The sequence below is a fragment of the Triplophysa rosa genome, linkage group LG15 (genome assembly GCF_024868665.1).
Source record: "Triplophysa rosa linkage group LG15, Trosa_1v2, whole genome shotgun sequence".
Classification (NCBI taxonomy): Eukaryota; Metazoa; Chordata; class Actinopteri; order Cypriniformes; family Nemacheilidae; genus Triplophysa; species Triplophysa rosa.
The window spans coordinates 6463648-6484520 of NC_079904.1; the positions used below are offsets into that span (position 1 = coordinate 6463648).

The following is a 20873-nucleotide window of genomic DNA, read 5'->3' on the forward strand; positions in this document are numbered from 1 at the left end:
CCTCAGTATTGTCGTGCATTAAACATTATGCAATAATAACAGAGTGTAAATCATTATATTTATAAAAATGATTAAAATGATGGCGACTTATTGAGATATTAAAACCCAACATACCCCTAACCTTACCCTTACCACCTAAACTTCATGTGCCTTTATGATGAAAGACCGTTTTCTGCGAGAGGGGGATTAGAACCCCAGTCCCCCGTGCTATAGCATATAGACTTTATGCCTTACCCCACTGGTGCTGCTGTATGACAGTTTATTTGTCACATACAAAACCATACATAGTACGACATGCAGTGAAATGCTTTTTCGACTGTCCGAATAGAGTAGAAATTAGATAGGAAAGGAAGGAAGGTTAAACTATATACAGTGTAAACAATGTAAGAGTCGCTCTGTTGTAGGTTATGTAGTCCATGTCGAAGACAAAGTTCAGAAAGGTAAAACAAAAAAATAAACAAAAATAAGGAAAGTGTGATCGGAGCAGTCGTGACGGCAGTCGATCTTACCGGCGCCATCTTGACATCTTGACAAGTGTTCTTACACTTCTTCTATTCCAATCACATATTGGTGGGCGGAGCTAGTGCAAATAATCTCTGCCAACAAGGCGGTCTATTTGTACTCAGTATAAATAGACACTCCGTTAAAATAATATACTTCATATTGTGTTACAGTGTGTGGATTAAATGGAACAGAATATGAGTGCAAGTGTGAGGAGCATCATGTCTGGTCCAGTGACACCTGTGAGGTCCATCAGGTGTGTGATGACATTGTGGGAGGAGCTTGTGGATGTATTCAAGGTCTCCCTTCAGTGGGTCAGCTTTGCCAGAGAGGTGAGAAATCACAACTGAACACAAATGTGTTGAATGTAATTGTTAGAAACTGACCAGTGTAAGTCTGTTCCACCAAAACCTTTGTGTTTTAATTTTGTTTTACCTTCTTACTACTTTGGCAGACATAAATGAATGTGAAGATGCAGAATCAGTGTGTGGTCCAAACTCCTATTGTAGTAACATCATTGGGAGTCACAAGTGTTCATGCCGGAGTGGATTTGCTGCCTTGAATAGAAACAGTCCTGTGAGCCTCAACAACCCATGTGTCTGTAAGTATCTTTAACTGATTTTATTTTTGTTTTCATCTAAAGTGATCAATTCTGGTGCATCCTCAATCTGTAACAACACTGCTGAGAATGCTGCAGTTGTTGGTGTATTCGTGAAAATAACAAACATCCATATAAACTGTTGCATTAAATCTGAGGGTCAAAACTTGGCTCTCTCTTTGTAATTTCCCATTTTGACATTTGTATGTATAAGGCATATTCATAATTGTGCATGTTTCTTTCTTTTCCACAGTGATTCTTCCTTCAGCTGAATATCAGATTGAAATTCAGATAAATACCATGAACACAGCCATCATTGATCAGCTGAGGACACTTCTGATGTCTTTCAGTTTACCCTACACTATCAATGACCGCACAAACATTACAGAAATCAACATGACTACTGGTATCTATTGAGTCTCTGCTTTATATCGTTTCATAGTTTTAAAGATTTTGCTTTATATAAAACAACATGGTGATTACATCAATGATGAGATGTGATGTGTGATCTTCTCATCTGCTTTTCAGTCTGTTCTTTGAATGAAATGGAATATCAGTGTAAATGTGAGGGTCTGTTTGTTTGGCCAAATGACACGTGTCATTCATATGAGACCTGTGACAACATCACTGATGGTGCGTGTACATGTATCAATGCTCTTCCAAACAATGGACAGTTCTGCCAGTTAAAGAAAGGTGAGACACTGATAAAGCAAAACGTTAATATTTTGCTGTAAGTACAATACTGTGATGTGTAATGTCCTTTTAAACCTGTTGTTCTTGCAGGACCAACTTCAAACTACTTCATCGATGTTGATGTGAGATTCTTTGACTCGCTCCTTGTGAACGACTTACGAAATCTGATCACAAATATCAGCCTACCTCTCACTCTAAACAACAACATAAATGTCACAGATATCGACATGACTACTGGTAAAAGTTCAACATTTTTTATCATGTGTCGAAAAAACATTTCCTGGAACAATTTTACACTTTAAATGAAATGAATGACTTGACAGTTGTTTTAAATGGAAAAACTAGAGTACATATTTAATGCAATTGACAAAATTACAATGCTACACCAAAGCTGAATAATAGGATTAGTCAAATATTAGACGGACTGCTTGTCACATTAATGCTAAATTTACAATGATTAGTATTTAATGCTAAAATTACATCACATGACAGCAGTTTGAAGTTATAGCTGCACTGTTACATTATGCCATTATTATTTTCCCTGCTTATAACATTCCTCTGTTGCCTGATATCAATAAATAAAAATATTTTTTTTTTACCAAGATTAGACCCAAACAGTTTCAACAAATGAAACTTCCTAAATCACAACTAATAAACTCTCCCTATTCTTCATAAACATTTACTCAGTAACTTTTCATCAAAGTAACTGAGTGCAGCTGTGACACGTCAGAGGAGATCTGGCCCTCCCGGCTGACACTGGTTTCTCCCGATGTGTTTTTCTCCATTTATTTATCATTGGAGTTTGTGTTCCTCGCCACAGGGCATTGTTGACTGGCTTGCTCACTGGGAGACTGCATTTATTAGATATTATTAGATATTATTTTCTAGAATGATCTTGCTTGTTCCATAAACACCATGCACTGTCCTGTGTTTTGCATTTTCTGTGTTTTTCTGTTTTTCTCCTGTAAAGCTGCTTTGGAACAATCCACATTGTGAAAAGCGCTATATAAATAAATTTGAATTGAATTGAATTGAATTAGGTTAATAAATAAAGTTTTGTTATGAACACAAATTGATGGATAGATGCACATATATAACTGTAATGACATATCTTATCATTCTATTACAGTGTGTGGATTAACTGGAACAGAATATGAGTGCAAGTGTGAGGAGCATCATGTCTGGTCCAGTGACACCTGTGAGGTCCATCAGGTGTGTGATGACATTGTGGGAGGAGCTTGTGGATGTATTCAAGGTCTCCCTTCAGTGGGTCAGCTTTGCCAGAGAGGTGAGAAATCACAACTGAACACCTTTCTTTTCTACAGTGATTCTTCCTTCAGCTGAATATCAGATTGAAATTCAGATAAATACCATGAACACAGCCATCATTGATCAGCTGAGGACACTTCTGATGTCTTTCAGTTTACCCTACACTATCAATGACCGCACAAACATTACAGAAATCATCATGACTACTGGTATCTATTGAGTCTCTGCTTTATATCGTTTCATAGTTTTAAAGGTTTTGCTTTATATAAAACAACATGGTGATTACATCAATGATGAGATGTGATGTGTGATCTTCTCATCTGCTTTTCAGTCTGTTCTTTGAATGAAATGGAATATCAGTGTAAATGTGAGGGTCTGTTTGTTTGGCCAAATGACATGTGTCATTCATATGAGACCTGTGACAACATCACTGATGGTGCGTGTACATGTATCAATGCTCTTCCAAACAATGGACAGTTCTGCCAGTTAAAGAAAGGTGAGACACTGATAAAGCAAAACGTTAATATTTTGTATATAAGATATAATTTTGATGATTCTTCCGATGAAACTGCTTCTGTTTGTTCTTGCAGGAACGACTTCAATCTACTCGATCGATGTTGATGTGAGATTCTTTGACTCGCTCCTTGTGAACGATTTACGAAATCTGATCACAAATATCAGCCTACCTCTCACTCTAAACAACAACATAAATGTCACAGATATCGACATGACTACTGGTAAGAGCTCGTCGTGTTACTGTCTAGAAAATAATGGCTGAAAAAATCGTGAACTTCATTTGAAATGAATGACTACAAATGAATATTAACAAACTCAAATATAGAGACATTTGTGTAACAGAATTTCTTGTACATTGATTCATAATCTCTAATATGGCAAAGACTATAAATTTAAAGTAGTTCTTGTAATTCGTAGCAAAACCAAAATGAGTTTTCAATGCTTCAACATACATGTAATGCTACACACAAGTTGCATAACAGTATCAGTTAAATGTTTCCTTTTACATTTTTTTTATTTTAGTTTAATAGCACATGNAAATATGTTGAATGTAATTGTTATAAACTGACCAGTGTAAGTCTGTTCCACCAAAACCTTTGTTTTTAAATTTTGTTTTACCTTCTTACTACTTTGACAGACATAAATGAATGTGAAGATGCAGAATCAGTGTGTGGTCCAAACTCCTATTGTAGTAACATCATTGGGAGTCACAATTGTTCATGCTGGAGTGGATTTGCCGCCTTGAATAGAAACAGTCCTGTGAGCCTCAACAACCTATATAACTGTAATGACATATCTTATCATTCTATTACAGTGTGTGGATTAAATGGAACAGAATATGAGTGCAAGTGTGAGGAGCATCATGTCTGGTCCAGTGACACCTGTGAGGTCCATCAGGTGTGTGATGACATTGTGGGAGGAGCTTGTGGATGTATTCAAGGTCTCCCTTCAGTGGGTCAGCTTTGCCAGAGAGGTGAGAAATCACAACTGAACACAAATGTGTTGAATGTAATTGTTAGAAACTGACCAGTGTAAGTCTGTTCCACCAAAACCTTTGTTTTTAAATTTTGTTTTACCTTCTTACTACTTTGACAGACATAAATGAATGTGAAGATGCAGAATCAGTGTGTGGTCCAAACTCCTATTGTAGTAACATCATTGGGAGTCACAATTGTTCATGCTGGAGTGGATTTGCCGCCTTGAATAGAAACAGTCCTGTGAGCCTCAACAACCCATGTGTCTGTAAGTATTTTTAACTGAATTTATTTATCTATTTTCATCTCAGAATGTAAGTAAGTAAAATTTATTTATATATCACATTTATCTCAGCAGAGCTGGCCAAAATTCTGAAGAGAAACAGAGTTAAAAACATAAGACAAGCAAAAACAAACAATAAACAATAAAACATAAGTAAAATAAATTAAAAGCCTGAGAATAAAGATATGTTTTCAACCTTGTTTTAAAAGTTAAAATAGAAGGTGCAAGGCGGAAGTCGGGTGGCAGTTGATTCCAAAGACGGGGGGCGGCAACTGAGAAAGCCCTATCACCTTTTGTTTTTAAATGTGAACGCGGGACAACTAAAAAAGCCCTGTCAGAAGATCTTAAATATTTGGAGGAAGAAAGAGGAGTAAGAAGATCTGCAAGATAAGATGGGGCTTGACCATTGAGAGCTTTAAAAATGAACAGCAATATGTTGAATTTAATTCTATAACAGACAGGAAGCCAATGTATGGTGGCCAGGATAGGTGTAATATGATCAGTTCTCTTTGCCCTGGTCAACAGCCTTGCAGCAGCATTCTGTACTAACTGTAAACGTGCAATAGATGACTGAGGGGGTCCCAAATACAATGAGTTACAATAATGAAGGCGAGAGGTAATGAAAGCATGAATGACCTTTTCCAATTCATGAAAAGACAATCCGTTATTGATAAAAACTGTTTTAACAACTGAATTAATTTGCTTAGTCAAGCAAAGTTCAGAATCCAAAATAACACCAAGATTCCTGACCTGTGACAAGACTGAGGAGAAGTGATTGCTAAGAGGGACCCCCATCTGTAGAAAGGTCATTGAAGACCAAGGGGTTAGGGTGCGTCGGCAGAGAGGCGTAATCACCATCCGCCTGCTGCCGGTGTGCCACACTCTCCAGGGAACTCGACTCTGTAGCCAGTGTTGGAGCGGTCTCATGTGCATCAACCCGAGGGGTATCACCACCGCCGAGGATGCCAAGTGCCCAGGAGCCTCTGAATTTGTTTCAGGGGGACCGCTGATTGCTTGAAATGTTCCAGGCAGTTCAACACTGACTGAGCGCTTGGTAGTCAGTCGCACTGTAATGGAGACAGAGTTGAGTTCCATACCAAGAAAGAGGATGCTCTGCACAGGGGAGAGCTTGCTCTTTTCTCGGTTGACCTGTGGTCCCAATCGATCTAGGTGCCGAAGCACTAGGTCCTTGTGTGTACATAACAGATCTCGCGAGTGTGTCAAATGAGCCAGTCGTCGAGATAGTTTAGTACCCGCACACCTCTCTCCCTGAGGGGAGTGAGGGCGGCTTCCACGATCTCCATGAAGACTCGTGGGGACAGGGACAGACCGAAAGGGAGGACTCTGTACTAATATGCCTGACCCTCGAAAGCGAACTGTAGGAACGGGCGATGATGAGGGAGAATCGAGACATGAAGTAAGCGTCCTTCAGGTCGATTGCCATGAACCAATCTTGACATCTGGTAGATGCCAGGATGCGCTTCTGCATGAGCATCCTGAACGGCAGCTTGAGTAGGTGCCTGCTCAGGGTACGCAGATCTAGCAACCCCCCTTTTTGGGGACGATGAAGTACGGGCTGTCAAGCCCGTTGAACATCTCGGCAAGAGGGACGAGCACGATCGCTTCCTCTCCAGAGGGGTGGTGACCTCGGCCCGAAGCACGGGAGCATCTCTGCCTCTGACTGAGGTTTGAGAGGATGCCCCGAAACTTGGGCGGGCGTCTGGGGAGTTGGACCGCGTAGCCGAGACGGATCGTATCCCGTAGTCACCGTGACGGTTTGGGAAGCCTTGTCAGGCTCCCAGGGACCGATCCAGGGAGGCTAGGGGTACGTTCTGCTTCATCGACCTCCCGGGGGGTGGTTGAATGGCCGGCAGTGAGGATCCCTCGCAGTGGGGGGGCCCCCGGAGAGGAGATCGGCTCTGCTGTTTTACCTGCCTGGTGATGATGTAACACAGGGGTGTCCAAACTTTTTCTGCTGGGGGCCAGGTGCAAAAAAATGTCTGTTGTCTTGGGCCGCATGTCTGTAATAATAATAATAGGCTACTATTAGACAAGCTAATTGATTTATTGCCATTAATTTGTCTTTGTCTACTTATATTTTAAATGTGCTATTTTCTAAAAATGTTATGTGTGTGCTAAATATATATTTATATGCCCCATGATATTACATACATTTTTAACCTAGGAATCATTAGGCTACATTACAAAATATTGCTTTCAATATTTTTCCTTTTACTCACCATTAACTTTATTAATGTGAACAGTGATGTTGTGCCTTGGATTTCAGAAATGATGTCAAGTCCGTAAGTCGTGTAGTAGAGATACGAAGCAGGTCACAGAGATGGTTGTCAGTCAGACTGGCTCTGTGGACTCTTGTTCAGCGTCATCAGCGAAAATGTTTGCTCACATATGTATGTGGAGCCAAACAGGCTCATCATCCTTTGTGCATGACGTTTGATTAAGGAGAATCTGGATGTTTCCAAACTCTTGTAAAACTCAGGCACGGGAAGAAGCTGGTGGCGGCTGCGAAGAGAATCATCGCACTGCAGTTCAATGAGTTCCAGCTGCACATTCTCTTGCACTTCTTCTACGTTAACAGATAAAGGGGTTGAGAACAGTTTGATGTCGTTATCAATAGCGGAAAAGTCTTGAAAACGCTGATTAAATTCTGTGATTAGAGATGTGAGCACTATATGGAATATAAATCGAATATTTATCCATTTTTCCAAGGATGTTGGAGTCTGAAAAACTCGAGATAATTTCGGACAAACTAGGAAAGTGCACAGCATTGCGGTCACTGATTTGTCTCTCAAAAAGTCTTAGCTTCATTGCAAAGGATTTCAAGAGCGCATACATTTCCGATATCAGCTGGTCCTTGCCTTGCAGGCTTTTATTCAGTGCGTTTAGGTGACTGGTCAAATCAACTAAAAAAGCAAGGTCTGCCAGCCAGTCAGGGTCATTGAGTTGATCAAGTGTCAGGTTTTTTTCTTTCAAAAACTGGTCAATTTCAGACCCCACCGAATAGAATCGCTGTAGAACCGAGCCGCGACTCAGCCACCGCACGTTAGAGTGATATATTACGTCACCGTATTCTGCGTCAATATCAGACAGAAATGCCCGGAATTCTCTGTGGTTGAGCGCTCTTGAACGAATCAAGTTAATAGTTTTCACCACAGTGGTCATCACATCGTCCATCTGGATGGCTTTGGCACAGAGCGCTTCCTGGTGTATGATACAGTGCATTTTTACAGCCTCACCTCCACTTTCGCGAACTTTGTTGCATACCATGGAAGCCATTCCTTTCCGCTCGCCGATCATGGATGGCGCTCCATCCGTTGTAATGCCACAGAGCTTGGCCCAAGGGAGATTCATGCTCTCAATCGCACATGATACGGCTTCAAAAAGATCTTTTCCAGTTGTTGTACTCTTCAGGCTCTTCTGTAATGCAAAAATCACTGTCCACATCTCTCGAAAAAATTAACAGCTGTGCAGTGTCTGTCGAGTCAGTGCTGTCATCACACGCAATTGAGTAAAAATCAAACGGGGTACTTTTTCTGTCACTTGTTCTTTTAGATTTGCCGACAAGTCTTCAATTCGCCGTCCGACTGTGTTCCTTGAAAGACTGATGTTTTTAAAATCTTGCATCTTTTCTGGGCAAATTATAGTGGCAACTTTCATCAGACACTCCTTTACAAATTCGCCGTCAGTGAAGGGGTTTCCGTGCTGCGCTATTAGGTGAGCTACCTCATAACTAGCTAATGTAGAATTTTTCTGTGCTTTATTAGCACGAAAAAATTGTTGTTGTTGTGCTGACAAGGTAGCTTCCAGTTGTTTCACCTTTTGTTTTTGCGCTCGGCACCAGTGTAAGATTTGAAAGACTGATGTTTTGTTTCATAATGTCTTTTAACATTATATTCCTTCATCACCCCAACAGACTCCTTTCCCGCTGACCTCAGTTAAGAAATATTCATTTCCCCAACGTGTTTGAAATCTCCTGCATTCACTTTCGATTTTCCGTTTTCTTTGTTGCGCCATGACTTACCAAAATGTGATCAACAATAATTTGTTGTTTTTTAGCCCGATTACAATACGTACATCTTACGTACTAACTGCCTTGGCTGCATGTGATAGCGACACCCGATGGTTATTTAGTGAATTTCATTTATTTTTCCCTATAACGGGCCAGATCTGTATAATTTTTTTAAATCCCTCGCGGGCCGCCACAGGATTGACAACGGGCCGCAGATGGCCCGCGGGCCGTAGTTTGGACACCCCTGATGTAACACAACGCACCATCGATTGATGGGAACTACTAGATAACCAGTTTCTAATGTCCACAAGGCAGGCCAATAAGGGTTCAATTGAATCGCCAGCTTTCAATGGCAGGTACAGCTGAGTGTCATCGGCATATAAGTGAAATGAAACATTATGCTTCCTAATAATATCTCCCAGAGGTCGCATATACATATTAAAAAGAAGAGGACCTAAGATGGATCCTTGAGGTACTCCACAAATAATAGGAGCAACAGATGAAGAGAACTTGCCTAACTTAACAGAAAAAGCCCTGTCTTTAAGATATGAACTGAACCATTTTAAAGCAGTACCCTTGATACCAATCAAATGTTCTAACCGCCAAAGAAGAACATTATGATCAACTGTATCAAAGGCAGCTGTAAGATCAAGAAGCAACAGGACTGTATTTTTGCCACTATCAACTGCAAGTAAAATGTCATTAAACACTTTAAGCAGTGCAGACTCAGTACTCAGTACATTCAAAAATGAGTTCAATTGTGAGTATATAACCTTTTCTAAAAGTTTTGATATAAATGAAAGCTTAGAGACACTCCGATAATTATTAAGGCAAACTTCATCCAAGCCCTGATTCTTAAGCAAAGGTTGAACAACAGCATGCTTAAAACATGGAGGGACTAGCCCAGCAACAAGAGATGAATTTATCAATACCTGAATGGCAGTGCCAATTTCAGAGAAAGAAGCCTTAATAATCTCTGCGGGAATTACATCTAGAGAAGAGGCAGTTGTCTTCATTTTATTGACCAAATCCCTAAGCTCCTCTGATGTAACCTTTTGAAAGCAAGAAAGGGAGGCTGAACTAGCCAGCGAAAACACTGACGATCCGATAACTGCAAAGTAAAAGAGGAGTGGATAGCTGAGACTTTATCAGAAAAAAATTTTTTCGCAAAGCTCCGTTGAGGGTTTCACATAGGGGTGTAACGATACTTCGTATTACGATATTTCGCGATGCAAAAATGTTACGATGCGCATCTTAGAGAGATGGGGATATTTTATGATATGTTTAATTCTATTCGTTCAGCAGTCAAGATGCTACCTGCTCTGCGCCAGCACGTCACGTCTGCTTATCTCACATATGCGGTAGAGAGAGAAGTCTCTGGGAGAAGGGGAAGCACAAGACACAATCTGTGTCTCCAAGTGGTTTACAAAGCGTCATATTTTCCTTCACAATCGCCGTTAAAACACAGCAAACTTGAAGCGTGACTGCAGGCGAGTCACCCCGAAACTCATTACAAAGGCAGCACAAACATTTTTAAATGCCAATGTTAATTTATCCTCTAACGGGAGCTGCTGCATAACGGGATATGCAACATAAAGTAAGCCAAAAATAAAACTGTATATAACTGTTTTTCTTCAGTCAGTTGCAAATTCTTCACTGAATATTTTTTTCTTTTCTGTGATGAAGATGTGGATAAATGTGTTGAGACACCTGAGATCTGTGGTCCAAACTCAATCTGTAACAACACTGATGGGAGATACAATTGCTCGTGTATGAGTGGATATAATGTGACAGACCCAAACCTCCCTATAAACAACAGTAACCCATGCAGAGGTATGATTGACAGCTGAAGCTCTGGTGTACTGCCTTAATCTTTTATAAACTGTGTTGTTTACTTCACCAAATATTTCTTTGTTTCTTTCAGATATTTATGAATGTTTTGACCCATCATCAGTGTGTGGACCAAACGCTCACTGTCACAATTACAATGGAAGCTTCTCATGCTCTTGTTTGGCAGGATATAACATCACTGATGGAAATCCAGTTAGTAAAAGTAACCCGTGCATTGGTATGTTTTAATTTTATTTTTTCAGGTGCTATATTTAGTAATTTTACAAAATGTTTTTTGATATGCCCTAAACAATCTCTGTTTTATTTTTTGAAGATGTGGATGAATGTGTTGAGACACCTGAGATCTGTGGTCCAAACTCAATCTGTAACAACACTGATGGGAGTTACATTTGCACGTGCAAGATTGGATATACAAATCCAAACCTCCCTATAAACAACAGAAACCCATGCAGAGGTATGATTGACAGCTGAAGTTCTGGACAATTTGTGACTGTCATTGCTTTTTTTTCTAATATTAAAATTATTACTTTTTATCTTTTTAACTTTCATATTTATTTTGTGTCATAATAATTTCCCATAATGAAGATGTGGATGAATGTGTTGAGACACCTGAGGTCTGTGGTCCAAACTCAATCTGTAACAACACTGATGGGAGACACAATTGCTCGTGTATGAGTGGATATAATGTAACAGACCCAAACCTCCCTATAAACAACAGTAACCCATGCAGAGGTATGATTGACAGCTAAAACTCTGGACAGTTTGTGACTGTCATTTCAAGTTTTTTTTATATTAACATTATTATTTTTTATTTTTTACCTACTTATTTATTTTGTGTCATTCATAGTGTCTTGTTCATGCTGATTGTTTGTTATCATTGAAATTACTTTATACATTAAACTCATTTTGATTCATGTAGTGTGCTGTATGATCTGCAAACAATTTCTCTATTTTGTTCTTTCCCATAATAAAGATGTGGATGAATGTGTTGAGACACCTGAGATCTGTGGTCCAAACTCAATCTGCAGCAACACTGATGGGAGTTACAATTGCTTGTGTGTGAGTGGATATACAAATCCAAACCTCCCTGTAAAAAACAGAGACCCATGCAGAGGTATGATTGACAGCTGAAGTTCTGGACAATTTGTGACTGTCATTGCACGTTTTTCTAATATTAAAATTAATACTTTTTATCTTTTTAACTTTCATATTTATTTTGTGTCATAATAATTTCCCATAATGAAGATGTGGATGAATGTGTTGAGACACCTGAGATCTGTGGTCCAAACTCAATCTGCAGCAACACTGATGGGAGATACATTTGCACGTGCAGGAGTGGATATAATGTAACAAATCAAGATCTCCCTGTAAACAACAGTAACCCATGTAGAGGTATGATTAGCCATTATTTCATATGGTGGAAAATCTATGAGTAATGCGAATGTATGTAATTTTCATCCCTTAAGCTAAATACAAAAACAGGAAAAATCCTAAAAACTCATTTTGAGCAGTTAAGTGGTTTAAAATTTACAATTTAATCATGGTTTAAATATGTAAATATATAGATAAAATAGTTAATTGAAGTGCATTCTTACACCTCAGCTTTAATAAAAAGTAAAAACATCATAAAATCATTCAATAGTACTGAATAATATGTTAGCATTGCTGCTTGAACCTTTTTAAGATACAGTGGACATACAACAGAATCTTTTTACAGTTATTAGAACTTATGAATATGATAGCTTGAATAACATGTCTTTTTGTAAGGTTCAAATGTAAAAAATGACATCTCTCAAAAGTTTTAAACAAAGCTTTTTTGTGTTTTTAGCAAATACAGCACCACCTATAGCAACAACAGGTAAAAATCTGATATACAGTACATAGACTGATATACTTTTTTTTTTTGGAGAGCAAATATTCTAGATGCTCGTGTGTCCTCTCTGCTCTTTGGCTTTGTTAACAAACTGCCATTGTACTGCTATATACAGCACAATACATGATTTGAGAATAATAACTTTTCCAGATTGCTGCATGATGATTTATAGTGTTAGTATTCAATATTAAATGAACAAGTTTACACAGCAGTGAGCACTGTTTTTCTTTTTTCCAGTTGTTAAAATGTCAATGCGAATAAATCTCAATTTTGACACCGGTCTTATGAACTCTACTGACCCGAAGTACCAAAAATATGTACAACTCATTAGTGCAGCAGTGAGTATTTCATATTTCATATATATATGTATAGATTGTTTTTCTGTGCTTTGTTGAGATATTTTAATTGTTAATTTTTGGAAATGAAAAAAAAGGACAATTTAAAATCTCAGTGTGTGATAAACAACCTTCCCAGATGATGAAAAAAGATTGAGGGTGTGCAATATTTGTCATTAGATTTTCCTGAATTTGGATGAGCAGTCATTGGGTGGCTCGCCAATATACTAAAATTCTTCCCGTGCTGTAAAAGTAGATCTGGATCCTTGTTGTAAGGAGTTATTGGATAAACTAACATTTGTCTGGGGTGCAGAAGGTTAAATAGGTCATTGGGCCTTTATGTCCATCTCTTTACATACTGTATGATAAAAAATCCACCACTAAACACAGATTAAGTAAAGATATATCAAGAATACTGTATAAAAGATCAACAGATAACTTCTGTTCAATTGCAGTAAAGCATGTGCAAATTATGACTTCATACTGTATTTGACTTGAACTACAAACAAGTACATTGGATACTTACATTTTTTACAGATTGAGGAAAGTTACACGCAGCTGAAAAACTACATTAAAGGTTCAGTAAAAGTTACTGGCTTCAGGTATGAAAGTCTGAAATGGATGCTCACACTCATAATGAGTCATTGTTGTTTCGGACCCTTTTGTTAATACATTGTCTTCTCTTTGTTGTGGTTTGTGTTTCTCGCCATAGGTCTGGTAGCATTATAGCAGACTACACGATTGATACAACCAACAGCAGCAGCAGCAGCAGTAGTGTCGATTTATCATCAGCAAACACACAGGTTTCTGAGGTTCTCTTGAAAGAAGGAATCCCTGTAGCTTCCAATGCCTTTGAGGAAAGTGGTATGGAATATTTAAACATTAGTATTTCTGAGTTCTCTCATACCATGCATTTGTTTTTATTTCCTGGTGTTTTTCGCTCATAATTTATTCTGGTGCCTCACAATAGAGGTTTCTTGAATTTCTTGTTGTTATCAGAATTGCTTGTAAAATAAGGTGAAATGTGCTGTATCGCTTGTACTTTCAGTGGAAATAGTCCTGACAACCAAAGAAAAATTTTATGATCAGCAAAGTATGGAACTGAGGTGTACGCGTCCAACTTCTGTTGTGGGAACAATAAAATGGAGAGTGAATGACAAAGATCCTGCAGGAAACACAGGAAAATACACAATTACAAATGATGGTAGCGATAGCGGTAGTACTCTCAAAGTGAGTGACTTGAGTGAGAGTGACAATGGTAAGTAAAAACCTTGACAAAGCAACTGATTGTACAGGAACTTCATTAAAAGTGTCCCAAAGTTTAGTTTGGTATATTCACAATGGGCCTCATTTATGAAATGAGCGTACGACCGAAAACTGGGCGTACGGTCGTTTCCACGCAAAACTTGGCATTTATCAATATGGACGTGAGCGGTTGCTACGATCAAATCTCACGACAGGTCTCAGTTCGTGTACGCAAGTTTTGAGATAGGGTGTCTGTGTACGCTTTACCCTTTTGATAACTGAAAGGAATAATGACAAATAAAAAAGATTTGTTTTTTTTGTACAAACAAATGTAAACTTCGATGCGATTTCTTTTTTTCATTACAATAGTAAAGTATTTTTAATTATTTAATTATTTATTATATGATCATTTAATTGTTTGGAATTACAAGGTTAACAGGTGCTTTGGTGTACAAAACTTTAAGGAAATTTTAGGCTACTTCTAAGATAATTTACGACAATTAAAATGCACAATTAAAAGTCCCGAACTAGAAAAAACTAGTATAGGCCTAATCAATATATTTATATGCAATGGGTTAGTTTACCTATTTGCAAGATGATAGCTTCTTTGATGGACAAATATGCCTTCTAATGAAAACAGACAAAATGCATGATTTAATGTGTTTTTTTATTTGTGCGATGTTCGATGGGATGGAAGACATGCACTGGGTCACAGGTTGCCTTGCTTTGTGTGGCAGGTTCCAGGCCAGTTTGTGGGGGCTGAAGACCGCTGGTCCTGCCTCTGACAAATCTGAAACAGAAAAATTAAATGAAGCAAACATAAACCTGTGTGTGCTTGATTTAAGCAGGCTGGAATGCAAGATTAGCAGCATTCGATTTTAAACCTTTATCCTGCTTAGAAACATGCATCTGTCTCCTCCGCAACAGACCAATTTTTCTTCACCTAAATGAAGAAAACTGTATAAAAACATTTAGCCTACATATAAACATCATTCTATAGTTGCGCCTTAAAAATGATCAGTAATTTATATCTCGTTCTTACATTAACACATTAATGTATCTTAAAGTTTTTCAAGACTGAAGTCAGATTAATTTTGTTAAAATTGAAATGCATTTCTTTCCCTCTTTATCTATCTATTTATTTATTTATTATTATTATTTGCTATTATTTTTTGTTTTCTAATTGAAAACGCCTATACTCTGCATGTTGGATGCTCTTTTTTTTCTGTTTCTTTGGAAAATAAATAAAAAATATTATATATATTTTTTTTTTAATCCATTATACAACTAACGTAATGTAAAGCAACAACAATACTTTCAGTGTAAATTTATAATAGTGAAACACTATAATAAAATAAAATATTTGCGGTCATATTTACAAAACATAAATATCCAATAAAAAATACAAACCTCAGCTGGAGATCGGTTCACTACACCAACGCTGTTGACCGTAGCGATCTCTTTCCAAAACTGTTGTTTACTTCCTTTGATTCCGCTTTCCAAGGTTAAACTTTAATTTCTAAATCGGAAAAGTTCCTCGTTATGGCCGGATTACGTTTCTCTATGTCGCAAAATCTAGGGGCGAGGCATCTACACCCTGAATTTATAGGGGCGTTATATGTAAATTACGACCGATTTCAGACGCCACATTTATCAAGGTACGATCATTCGTACGATCAGATTGGCGGCATACGAATGTTTGATGAATCACACGTAAACCCTGTCGTAAAATGATTTCTGCGCACGGATCTGCACTCGTTTCTACGTTAGATTGACAAATGAGGCCCAATATGATGACACTATAGTATAACTAATTAGGAATACATTAAAAAATTATGAATTAACAGAACTGTGATCATAGACAAGTTGTGCTTCGTCAAATAATAAATATATTGTGTTGTCTTCATTCACTTGCAGGTAGATACTCGTGCATCATAGAAAGACGCACAATACCTTACGTTCAGTGGCAAAAAGTAGTCATTGAACCACGGCCCAATATCATAGTGAATCCAATTGAAATAAAGTCACCGTGCAACTTTGAGACTGTCACATTGAGTTGCTGTGAAGAACGCTACCCAATTAAGTGGGATGGGAATTCTTCTGCCGATCAAGTGACAATTTCAGGTTTGGCAGAGAAGTGATGGGCATACAGATGTGATATTATTCTATGATTCTGAGTACTGTTATTAGTGCAAAACCCACATTGTCCACATTGAAACTCAGGGATTCACACTGATATTTGCATATAAAGTTTGAAGTCCACATAAAATCTAAATTTACCCTGTTTACTCTGTTTACACATTACTATTTTGTGGTCAATCCACATAAAATTGTCTTTGTAATCTTTAGTCAAAGGCAGAAGAAAATGGACTCATTTGAACCTCATTTTACTGTTCGTTGTGTAACAATTGTATTTACCTGTTTCATTCAACCAGGGCCTGGCTGCATCATGTTGCGACACTTGAGCACAAGATGCGAGACCACTGACATATTCACATGCCTAGTGAACATGGATGAATTAAAAGAGTTTGATTATAGCAGAGCCACAGTCACAGTTAAGACAGTCAATGGTAAGCATTAAACATCTCCTTCAGTACATAATTCAATAGCAAGATTTAGATTTTGTTACTGTTAGATGAAATAAATGACTAAATCAATGTTTGTTTTTTAACCTTCGTAAAATATTTGAACATTTCAGAATTTGACTGTAAAAATGAAACCCTTGGAGTTGGAAAATTTGGTGACATTGTGAAAGGACCTTGTGAAAAAGGCCTGGAAGGCCGCATCACTTATGAATGTCAACGGATAAACTCAAAACATGATTGGAAGCCTATACAGAGAGAATGTGTTGTTGAAGCTATACAAGACCTAGAGAGGAAGGTTGAGGTACACTATGAATCATGCATTCATTAGCATTAAAGTAAAAATGTCTATGATACGTGTTTCTAATATTTACATTTTTCTTATTTCATAATGTAGGTTTTGGTTGTAGAGGAGATTCCAGAGTTTATGTCAAACCTTAGTGGCACTGCAGAGCAGAAAATTGTTGAGATAACACAATCTGCTGATACTGTCCAAACAATAGTTGAGATACTCTCTAAAATTGCTAGTTTCTCAGAAAGTGTTACCATCAGTCAACCTGTGATGGCGGTATGTATATTCTGATTTTCATGCAAATTCACTGTGAATTTACATTACAGTTATGCTTGTTGCTGCCATCAACTGTAATCTGTAATCTACCATGTCATGCGTCATACATTCTGAAATATAAAATTCTTGAATCAACATATTTAAATATTTATTTTATAGTTTCAATCAAATTGTAGCTATTACAATAATTTCTAATAATTCTAATAATCGTGATTGCGTTGCATATCATTTTGGCTTGTTTTTATTTATTAATCACGATTTTACTTCATTTCCAGGATTTTCTTAAAACAGTGGACATCATTGTTGCAGATGAATCTAAAACCACATGGGACCAATTAAACAATGGCACCAAGACCGAAAACAGAAGCACTGAACTACTGCAAGCTATTGAGAAAATAAGTAATAATCTCTCAGAAGATGATTTTACGATCAGTAAAACGTCCATTCAGTTGAATAGAACAACAATCAAAAACTCATTCATTGGAACATCTCAACTAGCAAACTCAACGACTCAGATTGTGATACCAAATGTTGTTGAACCAGCCTTTATAACCATTATTGTCTTCACAAAGCTTAACAATGTCCTACCTACTCGTAATACTTCTAAAAATGACAACAGAACATCACAAAATCGTATTAATGGAGATGTGGTTGTGGTTAAGGTTAATGAAACCATTAATAACATTTCATTTGCTTTTGACATTACAAATACATCGTTGGGAAATCCTCAGTGTGTCTTCTGGAACTTTTCTCTTGACCGATGGGATTCAACTGGATGTAAAGTCAAGCACTCAAGGAAAGAAGCAGTTACATGTGAATGCACTCACACGACCTCTTTTTCAATTCTGATGTCACCGTTTGGACTTGATCATCCTGCCTTAGCCTATATAACATACATCGGTGTTGCTATTTCAATGGCCAGCTTGATTCTGTGTCTCATTATTGAGATGATTGTATGGGAGTCAGTGAAAAGAAATAACACGTCTCACATGCGGCATGTCTCAATAGTCAACATCGCTGTGTCTCTGCTGATTGCAAACATCTGTTTCATCATTGGAGCTGCAATCGCAGATCAAGACATAAAACAAGAGCAGATGATCTCAGTGGGTCGCTGCAGTCCAGTGGTTTTCTTCATGCACTTTTTTTACCTGGCTCTTTTCTTCTGGATGCTCGTTTCAGCACTTTTTCTGTTTTACTGCACTGTCATGGTCTTTTCTCAAATCTCAAGGGCTAAAATGATGATCATTGCCTTCACAGTTGGTTATGGTGCACCTTTGCTCATAGCGGTTATTACTGTCGCATCCACGGCGGGACCTAAAAACTATGTCTCAAAAGAAAATGCATGCTGGCTGAACTGGACTGAATCCAAGGCCCTGTTGGCATTTGTGATTCCAGCTCTGACTATCTTCTTCTTCAACCTCATGGTTGTGGTTGTAGTTGTGTGTAAGATGTTAAGGAGAGGAGTTGGTGCTGCAACTCAACCAAATGAAAGACATACTCTTGTGGTCATTGCTCGAAGTGTGGCTGTTCTGACTCCTATCTTCGGCCTAACATGGGGATTCGGCATTGGAACACTGGTGTCACGTGAGCTTGGCATTCACGTGGTGTTTGCACTCCTAAATTCACTGCAGGTACCACTTTACGTCTGCATTTTTTAATTTGCAGGAAGATTACATTGTGTATGTTTTTCTTTTGCAAATAATTGAAATGCAACAATCATTCAAGTAATGCAATAATTACTATTACAGTAATAGCAAGTAATAATCCCATATAAGGCCTTGATGTATGATGGTGTCAAATGTTATATCCTAACAAATGTTTTATAAATATAAAAATCTAACACTATTTTCCCTATGTATTTGTAACATCAAAGGGACTCTTTATTTTGCTGTTTGGACTGCTTTTTGACAGTAAGGTATGTATTTTTGTGTGTACTCTTATATAATACAACCACAGTATATTTAAATTGTGGTCAAACTTCAGGAATTTTACAGAAGCGGTTGCAAAAATATATTTTACTTCTCAGTTTGAATAAACACCATAGTTATTTCATTAATTTAAAGGTCCAGTGTATGAAATTTTGCGGCATCTAGTGGTAAGGTTGCAAATTGCAACCAACGGCTCACTCCACCCCTCCCTTTTGAAGCACTACGGAGGCTGACACGGGACTAAGATGACATCCCGTTTTCGTATTTTTTGTCGAAGGAGATAATGTATTTACGAAACGCGCTCTGTAGAGCAGTTTGTCCGTTTAGGGCTACTGTAGAAACAACATGGTGAATTCCATGCAAGGGGACCCGCGGTGTATGTAGATAGAAATAGCTCATTCTAAGATAATAAAAACATAGGTCTTTATATACCGCTGAAGACATAGTTATGTATATTATATTGCATTTCTGTCAGTAGATCCTCTGAAAAAATTACACACTGGACCACAAAATCTGCATCACAAAGTTATGAATTATTAATAATTAAAAGCATTTTATGGTCTGAAAAATGTGGATTAAACTATTGTGTCATTCCGTGGTTGCAGATCCGTGATTTACTGGCTGGAAGGTTGGCACTTAGGACTCTTACCAGCTCTGACCGTACCAGGGTAAATGTCAAAGTATTACACACCCATGAACAAACACTTCACACACACTCAACATTAGTGTATGTACATGCTTTAAATGTGTCAGTGTTATGGTGCCAGATTATAAATGTATTTACAATCTTTAAATTACAGAGCACTACTGCAGGACCATCTTCAAGTGGATTTGATTTCTTTCGAAGGATGCGGGGAAGACGCAGTGAGTAAAGACAGTGTGTGGATTAAATGGGTCGCCATACTAATAGACCAGAATGCATTGAGTAACATACAAAATGTTATTTGCAGACGCGTACAACATATCGGAAGTCGCTGCTTCCTCTGGAGTTACGACTAGTAACAGCTACAGTGCTTTGGATGCTTTCGGGAGTGCTTAACTGCCGTATTAACTACTGCCGACAGACCTTTCCAAAAGAGTTTCCTCTAGTGCAGCCATACTGGAAGGTGCACTTTCTGTTACCGTCATGTTCTGGAAAGATATTTTTCTGTTTTTAACATGAATCCAAAAAATAAGGGTCTAAGATTTTGACAGATTTCCTTGTATAATACAAAGGTGATATTAATAATGTGGGACTAGTGTTTGTTTAATTGACCTTATAACAAGATTTCTCTGAAGATTACATCTGTTGTGTTTTTCTATACTGTCTTGATTATTTTAAGCCAAATACCTCAAATAAAAATTCAAATGTTCCAATAATGGAATGCCTCTTTACTTTTATTATTATTATTTTTTAATAGACTGTATTTACCTAACTGCAGATTTTCCAACAATCGTTTATAAATACACTGTGTTTCCAAAATGATTTCAAGTCAGAAAATACTTTTTTGTATGAAGGTTAAACTACTGCAGCCTACAAGAGGTGGGTGCTACCTGTCTGCCCGTGTACAGTATTTCTACATGAGTACACTTATTGCTGGTTCTTGTTTTGTTTCTTTATTTGTGGGTAGTTGACAAATAAACCGCA

The 20873-nt window shown here is 37.8% G+C and overlaps 1 protein-coding gene across 5 annotated transcripts; it reads left to right on the forward strand.

Annotated features, from left to right (window-relative positions):
• Positions 1 to 3123: 3123 nt before the first annotated feature.
• On the forward strand, positions 3124 to 20599 carry LOC130566191 (adhesion G protein-coupled receptor F5-like). 5 transcript variants are annotated; one of them, XM_057353475.1, is made up of 25 exons: positions 3124 to 3270; positions 3393 to 3557; positions 3652 to 3798; positions 4392 to 4550; positions 4673 to 4819; positions 10551 to 10697; positions 10789 to 10932; positions 11029 to 11169; positions 11301 to 11447; positions 11689 to 11829; positions 11961 to 12107; positions 12544 to 12573; positions 12826 to 12926; positions 13461 to 13525; positions 13636 to 13787; positions 13972 to 14181; positions 16086 to 16292; positions 16604 to 16738; positions 16867 to 17054; positions 17148 to 17318; positions 17594 to 18949; positions 19192 to 19233; positions 19852 to 19914; positions 20047 to 20110; positions 20197 to 20599. In XM_057353475.1, exons 1-25 carry the CDS (start codon positions 3165 to 3167, stop codon positions 20283 to 20285), a joined length of 4464 nt encoding a protein of 1487 aa, XP_057209458.1. In that variant the 5' UTR covers positions 3124 to 3164; the 3' UTR covers positions 20286 to 20599. The 5 variants fall into 5 exon arrangements, with proteins under 5 accessions (XP_057209458.1, XP_057209461.1, XP_057209459.1 ...); XM_057353478.1 differs by lacking the exon at positions 11301 to 11447; XM_057353476.1 differs by lacking the exon at positions 11029 to 11169.
• Positions 20600 to 20873: the final 274 nt, after the last annotated feature.

What these genes read in the sequence shown, in the direction of transcription:
- LOC130566191 (XM_057353475.1), top strand. Translation starts at nt 3,165, where the DNA reads ATGAACACAGCCATCATTGATCAGCTGAGGACACTTCTGATGTCTTTC. An exon ending in AAACAGAGACCCATGCAGAG is followed by an intron (nt 11,830 to 11,960) that starts GTATGATTGACA and finishes CCCATAATGAAG; the next exon opens with ATGTGGATGAATGTGTTGAG. An exon ending in AAGGATGCGGGGAAGACGCA is followed by an intron (nt 20,111 to 20,196) that starts GTGAGTAAAGAC and finishes TGTTATTTGCAG; the next exon opens with ACGCGTACAACATATCGGAA.